Genomic DNA, 9,744 nt, shown 5'->3' with positions numbered 1-9,744 from the left:
AAAATGTTAGTTAAAAAAATTAATAAAATATGTAGGCCCCACCACACTTATCTGGAGGAAAAAATTTAAAAATAACACCACATAATTTGAGAAGCCCGGCCTAAGTCTTCTCGGAAGTATATCACGCCTTATAAATATATTTTTTATTTTTTTATTTAATCTGGAAAATAAGGAATATGCTTTATTAGTATTCTTAAACATTTCCGGGGCTTTCAACAATGTTTCTAAATGGGCGAATATGGATGGTCTTAATTACATTAAAGTACATAAAGCCTTAACCAGATGGATCGGCTGCATGTTAAATTGCAGGAAGATTACATCACAATGGGGATTGTACGAGGGCACGAAATCAGTGGACAGGGCACGCCGCATGGAGGTGTGCTATCACCTCTGCTGTGGACGCTGGTCATCAACCAACTGCTCAGGCGATTCGATAAGGGACCCGTAAAACATACGGCTTACGCAGATGTCATAAGTGGAAAGTGCCTTCCAATGATTAGCTCTTTGATTAACCGGATGCTTCGGGATATTCATACCTGGGCATGTAATATCGGGTTGCCAATATAGGTGAATGGTTGGCGCAAGGCTGCTCGAATGGCGACCGAGGCGATACATGTGTACACAGATGGTTCCAAAGTAGTGAAAAGAGTAGGGCTTGCAATATACTGTGCTGATCCGGAAATAAACAGATCCTGCAAGCTGGCAGATTACTGTAGCGTAACCATAGCAGTAGAAACACTTTAAGATAATATCTTAAACTGCTACCGTGTTAACTTTTATATTGACAGTCGAGCAGAAATTAAGGCAATAATCACCCATTGCACAGCACCTAAATGCGTGTTAGGGTATAAGCAGTCTCTGGATAGAATCGGGACAAGGAGAAGCATACATCTATATTGGGTCTCAGGGCATATGGAAATAGATGGGAATGAAAAACCAGATGAACTAGCTAAAAAGGGTGCAACCCTTGAAGCTTGCTCCGTAGACGTAGGCGAGATTAAGAGAAGGCGAGAGGTGCACATGATCGACCAAGTGGGAAAGGCGTGGGTTCAAGCGCGGGCTGTAGTATGTCGAATATTATGTGTAGGTCTTACAACCTTAGAAAGTTGCTTCTATCATTAAACAGAGAGGACTGTAGACTCGTCACGAGTATTCTGACTGGACACTGCCTCCTGGCGTCACATTCCTTTAAATTACGCTTTGTCAGTGATAGCAGATGGAGGAAGTGCTGGTTGGAAGAGGAAACGACTGAGTACGTTTTTTGCTAGTGCTCTGCGCTTGCCAGGCCAAGACTTCAGCTATTAGGAGTGATACAGCTGTCAGAGCAAGTGGCTTAAGTCCTTGAAATCTTTTAGTATTTACCAAGAGGACGGAGTTATTTTATAACATAGGTCCTGGTTTTTGATATTGTTATTCAGTTTGGTCGTTAAAACAAACTTCTGGTAACACTATGGACTCATTCAGTCTATGTGAGGTCCTCATGGACCGGCCAGTTCAACCTAACTTAACCTTACTCAGAAGGAAGTAAGTAAAAATTATTTCGAAAAGAATTCGAGTTTTGAAAACTAGGAAATGTTATATTTTAAGTTAATTATTGCGAACCGAAGGTTGTTGAGAAAAGGTATTCTAAATATAATATTTTGTAAATGTGTTATTTATTTCTCTAAAAATACATACCAGTTCCTCATCATTAAGTGTGGCCCGTGGTACGGCTGATGTTAATCCGGCATTTCTCTTTGTTGCAGCCATGGTCTACAGCATTGTGGCAGTTGAGGTACATAAAATAAGGAGATTTTCAAAAATATTAGCAATTAGATATAAAAGAATTTAAAATAATTTCTAGTCATAGAACTTAACATATTTCATGTATGTGAGAGATGAGTGCATCCTTGAAAGTTTAACTTTAGGCGCATAAATGGTGTAAAAAATATCCTTTACAAAATTAAAAAAAAAAAAATCAGGGCGTATAATAAATTTATTGAAATATAATGTTTTACTACATTTTGGGTTAAATCCTGAATTGCAAAGCATTCCTCCATACAGCCTTGGCCAAGGAGACATTTACGCAGAACTATAAGTAAGTTATGCTCATTGATGGATACTTCAAATGATATTGAGAATACTTTGTAAATATTTATATCGAAAAAAGTGAACATCATTTTACAAAGTGTACTTAGTAGAAAAAATTATCTTTTATGTGAGATATTTGACCTAAATATTACCGGCAGATAGGTTGAAACTGGAAAAAATCTTTTAATTGATTTATAAGAATCACATTTATTTATTGACATATACTAGATATTACATAGGCTAAGGGCAACGTAAGGTTACACGTACAAGACGGAAGATAAGATACACGCACAAGGCGGTGGGACCAAACTAATGGATGGTCTATGCGATACCGTCCCGATCCGGTAATAACAAGATCATACAAAATTGCTTATAACAAAACCGTGGTGGGAGGCGGGAGTGGGAGGCGTGACCCAAGCAGGAAAGATACTAGAAGAAAACTGCTCTAACTGCAGGCGTGTAAGCTTTTGTATTGACAACAAGGTCCGTCACTGAGAAGAGCAGAACAACTAGAAGCGTATTAAAGTGAAAAAAAGCACTTATAAAAATTGGAACAGGGCGAAGTTTATAATCGTTATAGGGGGGTGGTCATATGGGCTTGGATGGTAAAAAAGGCGGATGATCTGGGAGAGTAGTCAAAATCTGCACATGATCAATCAAGCAGGAAAGATGTGAAACCTGCAAGGTGTCAAAATTCATATCAAATAAAATTTTCAGGTCTAGAAGCAGTAGAAATGTGGGCTCATTACGTAGTTATTTTAAAAGTAATGGCTTTTGGGGGGATCTTTCAAGTTGTTCGTCAAATAAACTTCTGAAAACACTAAGCATACCTTCAATTTATGTCAGGTCGTTACAGACCGGCCAGTTCAACCTATACATAAAAGTGATACCAAGTAGTAGCTGATTGTACATGAAAATTTATCTAATGAAAATTTCGTTCCATCATGCTTCGAACTATGACACTTCTTAAACTTGATTACACTTTTATTTAACTCAAAATTGGTTTATTGTGGGAACCCATGTTTTCCTCAATCAACATTGGGTCAATTTGGTATTTCAAATGGAAATCTCAATATGGCTTATTAGTTTTTGCCTCATAAAATCGTTATTTCCTGAGCTTAATTCAAGAGAAATTTCTACCAAACTCGACCTTTGCTGTTTCCGTAACAATTAATTTGCCTGTATATTTAACACACAAAAAACCAAAAGAGCTGTTAGCACTCTAAACTTTACAGATTTAATGTCTGTTACCACAACATGTCACTCCTAATGCTGTAAGCAGTCATAAAGGAGGTGAGTTTAAGTGTTGCCAGATCAAAAAGAGTTTTTACTAGTCTAGTGTTACTGGTGCCATATTGCACCACGGTGTCACGGGATAGTGTGCCAGCCCCAGTAACTTTGTACAAGAGCTGTAAAAATGTGCAATCATTTGTAATATTAAATTGTTGATTTAAGATTGCTGTTCCTTCATTCATTCATTCTAGGATAAAAAAAATTTAGGCTCTTAGTAAAAGTACCTTCATATATCCTTCTGAAAGGTTTTAGGATAAAATTCATGTTTATATAATTGTTTGTAACTATGGTCAACAAGAGTAGGCGGTGACCGCCGTGGTGTTATGACAATGCAAATTGCGAGTTAAGATCGTCCTAAAACCTCTTCGGAAGTTATCGGGCCCCACATTTATTTATTTTATTTTAAGAGCAGGCTCTACAGTTAGCTAAAGCTTTTTCGACAGAAAAGAAAATTTACTTTCAGTGTCAATCTGCTCAAAAAGGGAGAACAACAACTTTTTAAAAAACTTCAACCATTGGCGGGTGCCTCTCAAGCAGGCAAATAGACTAACGGCCGTTTTCATATCACTCGGGACCTGTAAGTTATCCCGCCAAAGATCGTCACAATATTATCTGAAGCAAAAACTGTGGTCCAATGGAACCACTCAAAATCTCTAAGGAGAAGTCAATAAGTTCTGAAGAGTTTCTACCAATGGAACATTATTTTTATGGCAAGGGTGAAGGAAAATGGGGAAGGCGACGCATGGGAATAGAAAAAGCCTGAATCACTGTAACACGATGTGAAATGTTCCAATAAATAAAATTGATTTTTGGATGGTGCTGTCGTAAGACTTACGGAATTACCTTTTTGCAAGGTACTCCGGATATGTGCTTCAGCACCGTAATAAAAAATTCTTTTGTTTTGTTTGTTATATTTAGCAATTATAGTATATATTTGCTATATTTAGTAATTATTGCCACAAACTTCACCAAATTTTCAATAAATTCAGACTTTTAAATTGGTTTTTAATTATTATTTTTTTCTTTATTTTAGTATATAAAATTCAGAAGTATTTTTGTCGGCGTCTCAATTTAAAAGAGAATATAACTAAGAAGTAAAATTAAGCAAAATCTTTTCAAATTCCAAAAATTTTCATAACAGTTAATTACGACGGAAGAGCTTTACAAAAAGAAAAAGCTTCTTATATTCTAATTAGAAATAAAAATGTCGTTTACAGAGAAAGAGCTAAATGAAGAGATGGTTTCCGCTCTATTGGAAATGCTTACAGCTAACGATTACAAGCCAACCTAATAAAACCGCACTGCGTTTTTTTAGCGCACGCAAACAACCGGCGTCTTTTGCCTTAACCCAAATAAGCATGCGTTACGACAATGTAAAGCATGTGTGCAAACGTCAAATCTAAATGTCACGCAGAACAAAAATTGGTAATATAGTTAGGTTTTCACGCAGCAAATTTAATTTGGGTTGCGCTCATACAAGTTGTATGTGCATGACACATTTTTGACAGAAAATGACTTGCGCGCGTTTATATTAAGTTGGCTTGTTGAAATAACTTAAGCTATACATATTTTAAAATAGTTAGAGCAATAGTTTTTACATGTACACTCAACAGCTTATCGTTAAGATGATTTGAAGTTAGAATTTGAGTGCAAAAGAAATTATAACAACGAGACGAAACAATTCCATTAAGAACTGAGAATGATGATGATAAGTAATGGTAGTAGTAGTGTGATATACTCATGATGTTTAGAGAGTAGGTTAATTAAACGCATCGAATAATTGTTGGCGTAAACAAATGGCTTGTAAATCACATACAAATGTATGTAGGTATGTAGAAATGAATGAAATTCAAGATATACTATACCATACGTCCTTCATATAGGTCATTCCTTTTCATTTTATGGCATAAATAAATTTTGTGTTAATTAAAAGATAGCAGGTCAATTATGTATTCAACAGCAGTATAAATAGGCTTTTTGACCATTATTTGCTTAGTGCAAAGTTAAATTAAACTCCACTATTTCGGCTCAACCTTTCGCTAAGCACCTTAGCTTCTTCAGGAGCGAAAATATATAAATGTATGTATCCCTAGATACATTGGGCGTCACAAATTGCACAATTTTAGTTTAAACTAACTAAGTTATTCATGAAAAATTAAAGTATAGAAATGGTACTAGTAATATGTAGTACACTTTTCATTAATGACATTACTAAGGTGCTTAGCGAAACGTTGAGCCGAAATAGTGGAGTTTAATTTAACTTGCACTAAGCAAATAATGGTCAAAAAGCCTATTTATAGTGCTGTTAAATTTTGTGTTTGTTTGTGTTTACAAAATTGTTATGGTTCAGTGATATGGTTATTTTTGTTTACTGTAATTATAAGGCGATTCAAAAAAAGTTTACTCTATTTGTTTATATTCTTTCTTTTTGGTTTGTTTGGATTTGTTGTTCATACGTATATATATTTTGTTTTACTGTTTATATATTCATGCAATATTATTTTTACATGAGTAAATTGAAAATTAATTCTATTCTATGTTGTAATGTTAACAAACTGAAATGTTCTTGTTCTAGCAATTTAAGCTTATTCTTATGTACTATGATTTTCTTATTAATAAAAGTAAAATTATTTTGCTCATCAGTAATTTATTTATAAAGGTTTTAATCTTATATTTAGGGATTATTATATCATAAGTCGCATGGTTATATACTGGGATAATTACATTTTCATGTAAAAATTCGTAAATCAGAGGCGGTTTTCCAAAAACTAGTTCATACGGGAAATAGTCGTGAACTGTGGAAGGTGTTGTATTGCAACAGTTCCTGAGATACTTATGGTATTCATCCCAATCATTTTGTCAATGGATACGTAGAAACACACATATTTATTGAATTTTCTATGAATGTGTTCAACAGTGTCGAAAGTTTGATGTTGGTAAGGTGTTAAGATTGTATGCTCCATTTTAAGGATCTTGCCCAATTCCTCAAATAAACTTTTCATGTATTCGGTTCCCATATCTGTTATGGTTTTTTCATACAACCATAAATCAGAAGGAAATGCTCAAATACAGCTTTAGAAATTGTTACGGCATGTTTGCTCCGAACGGGTATTGCAATTAAATATTTAGTTAGATCGCATACAATAGTAACTGAATATTCACTTTAACTATATCAAAAGCTTTCGGAGGTGTCTCCGTTATAGCCATTGGTTCTATCAGGTGTGTATTAATTTGATGTATTTTCTTATGTAATTTTGAAAATTTTTCCAGTAATATTTTTGTCTTATTTTGTTTGTCGCACGATTAATCCCTAGGTGGCCACCAAAAACAGGATCGTCGTGATATTTATGAAAAATTTATTTAATTTTTCCTACGTTTATCACATGCATAACCTAAGAGCTAATGCAATAATTAAATTTTTGAAAACTTTTATACATATTTCTTTAAATTTATCTACTCGAGTATAATTAAACAATTTGTCCCCTCAGGACAACTCTATTCTTATACTGCCGGCTCTTACATAAAAATAGTAATGGGTCAATCTTCCCCTCGACAATCAGATTGCTTTTATCAATTTAGCAAACAAATTTTCTTTCCTTTCTTGAAATATAATTTTAGAGGATCGAAAATGAGCTCGATTTGACTTTATTTATTTTTTATTTATTTATTTTCTTCTTTTCTAATATTATTACTGGTCTGTTGTCAAGTTTTCGATCTTGTCATAACCTATAATAATTTACATGCTTCCATTGTGATTTCTTTGAGATTTTTAATATCAATTTGCTATAGTTCGTCTGCTACGTAATTTCTTCCCAGCTATGTACTCCACTTCATAGTCTTATCCTTCCAAATCTAATCTAACTCTTGTTAATTTTGATGAAGAGATTTTCATTGAAAAAGGTACGTTTGATGACCGGTTTTAATTGAGCAGTTTCTGCCATAAACGTTTGGTCTAAAATAAGCTATGGCCAGCGAATTGCTGCTAATTCTTTTACAATTGTTGCCTTGTTAATTTCGCCTTATGCGAATGATCCGGACGCGTAGGTAATTGGTAATTGTTTGCCCTCATATTGTTGACTAAGAACTGCGCCGCAGGCATAGCCGCTGGCTTCTGTTGCTATACAAAATTCCTTGTGGCCATCTGGAGATTTTAAAATTTTTTGACTAATTAATTCTTCCCTCAAATAGAAAAAAGTTTTTTGAAATTATTCCGTCCAATCAAAAGAAACAATCTTTTTACAGAATCGTCTTAAAATTCTCGAATATTCTGCGAAATTTGGTACAAATCTTTTATAATAATTACAGAATGCAACAACGCAAGTCATTCACCCCAATCATTTTTACTTGCATTATTTACTTTGATTTGCTGCCCTATTTTCGTTTGCTACTAATGTACCATTGCATTGCATACAAATTTACTTACATACTCCCTCTATAGTTAATCACTCATATATGTTTGTACACAAGCTAATATCACTGGATCACAAAAAATTGGGTCCACTTAATCATACATATCTTAAGAACTAACTGAGCTTTCCGAAACGGTTTGAAGTCTTTAAAAGATAATAATTTTCTATAAACTGCGCATACAACACTTTTTGCTAGACCCTGCAGATTCAAAGATAACGTAAAATCATTACGGATTTTTTCAATTTTTTTTGTAACATTATAAAAAAATGTGTATTTTGCGAGGAAGGATCTCGAAAACTTTTTATTTTTTTGCAGATTTTTCTTTTACTCTCTAAGCTCTGTTTTATTACAAAAAGAACAAGCTTTCACTCAACAAAATAGATGAACTAGTACAAAAGTTATAAGCATTCAAATAAATATATCCATAGAGTAAAACTTAAGTACCCTATAAATAATATGTTCATATGTACATATGATTCTGTCTTAACTCTATGATCTTATTTTATAATTGAAAAAGTTATGTGTCTTGTTTTGACGCTTATTTAGATTAGGATCGGTTTCTCTTATGAGAAACCAACAGTAGGCACCCATCATAGCGACATCCCAGAATCCTTGATACCGACTTTCAATCATTTTCATTTGCTGGTGAAACCTTTCGCCGTGCTCGTCACTTTCGTCGCCAAGATTTTGCGGGAAAAAATTTAAATGGAAGTGTAGAAAATGAATTTTTAAAGACATATTTACTCCTGAAAGAAAATAAAAAAGTATATTAGATAAATACATAAGATAACCCCGAGCTTGAGATGGAGCGAAGGTAAAATTCTTTTTTCATTCTTTATTAGTGGGGAGTATTTTATATTATCCACCCCAACTTGAAACTCGATTCGCTCTGGCCAATCCTTTGTGATGTAGTGGTACTGACGAGTTCGGCTATCCCATTTGCATAGAAAGGAACAGTATTTTGTGTATCCACTTTGTAGACCACATAGCATTCCAACGACTTTAAGATCGGCACATATTTTCCAATCACGTTCTTCGTATTTGATTAATTTAAGCAATTTTTGCATTATCTCTTACGTTTCCTTCGTATTTACTGTATACGCGATCGGGATAGATGTATTTTGGTTGCCAACATACAATAATACGGCCTTTAAACTTAATTTATTGCCGTCTATATGAACAGTCGCCACTCTTTTGAATCATATGGTTCACCAAACTGTTTGAATAGACCAGCAATGTCTTTGCAGTAACAAGCACTGTCCTCCTTCGTATAGTACTTGGAAAATTGTTCGTGACGAGTTCTATAATATATTATCTTAACATCGGATGAAACAAATTTAAATTGTTACATACGAGAGGCGTGTAGTTCGGCCTTTTCCTTTGACAATTCCAAATCCCGTATCCAATCATTGAGTTGTGCTTGTGACAAAGAGTTTCTTTCGTTTTCCGTTTGAAATCCAGTGCAACATGATGCCGCGTAATCAGATACTGCTGTTGACAATGAAACTGGAGCCGGAACTAAAGTTAAATTTGATTCTGGAAATGTACCTTCCGTTGCATTTAGTTCTGCTAATGACACTGTAGATACGCTCGCATAGGATACTATTCTTGACTTTCCAACCCCAAGTACTTTTGTAGTACAAATATAGCAGTCCTTTGAATGGCAAGTTGGTTCCCTCCACTTCTTTGGTGTAATAAATTTCATATGTCGCCTTAATAGATATGTATCGTATTGGCATACGAGTTAATAGGACCATGAGTATATTCCTTTAATTATAAGAAAATTTATAAGTCTGGCAATACTGCGCTTGCCAGCAAGAATAATGTAAATTGAGATGACTAGAGTTAGTTCCGAGATAGACAGTGAAGTGTATAGAAGTTTGATAATAAAGAGTTGGGTTTTTTATAAATCTGTTTTCCCAACTTTAGAAATCTCTTTTATTTAACCAGAGATGAAATATACATAGAGTA

At 34.3% G+C, this 9,744-nt stretch overlaps 1 protein-coding gene across 6 annotated transcripts in view; it reads right to left on the bottom strand.

Moving 5' to 3' along the window:
• unc-13 overlaps window positions 1-9,744 on the bottom strand; it is a 4,182,017-nt gene that overhangs the window by 3,356,292 nt on the left and 815,981 nt on the right. For all 6 annotated transcript variants that reach the window (XM_067757836.1, XM_067757834.1, XM_067757838.1 and 3 more), the window contains exon 6: window positions 1,678-1,752. In XM_067757836.1, coding sequence (XP_067613937.1) covers window positions 1,678-1,752 — 75 coding nt within the window. The remainder of the gene's footprint in view (window positions 1-1,677; window positions 1,753-9,744) is intronic.

This window comes from Eurosta solidaginis, chromosome X, assembly GCF_040869045.1.
Source record: "Eurosta solidaginis isolate ZX-2024a chromosome X, ASM4086904v1, whole genome shotgun sequence".
Classification (NCBI taxonomy): Eukaryota; Metazoa; Arthropoda; class Insecta; order Diptera; family Tephritidae; genus Eurosta; species Eurosta solidaginis.
This window is presented reverse-complemented; position numbering and strand designations above follow the sequence as displayed.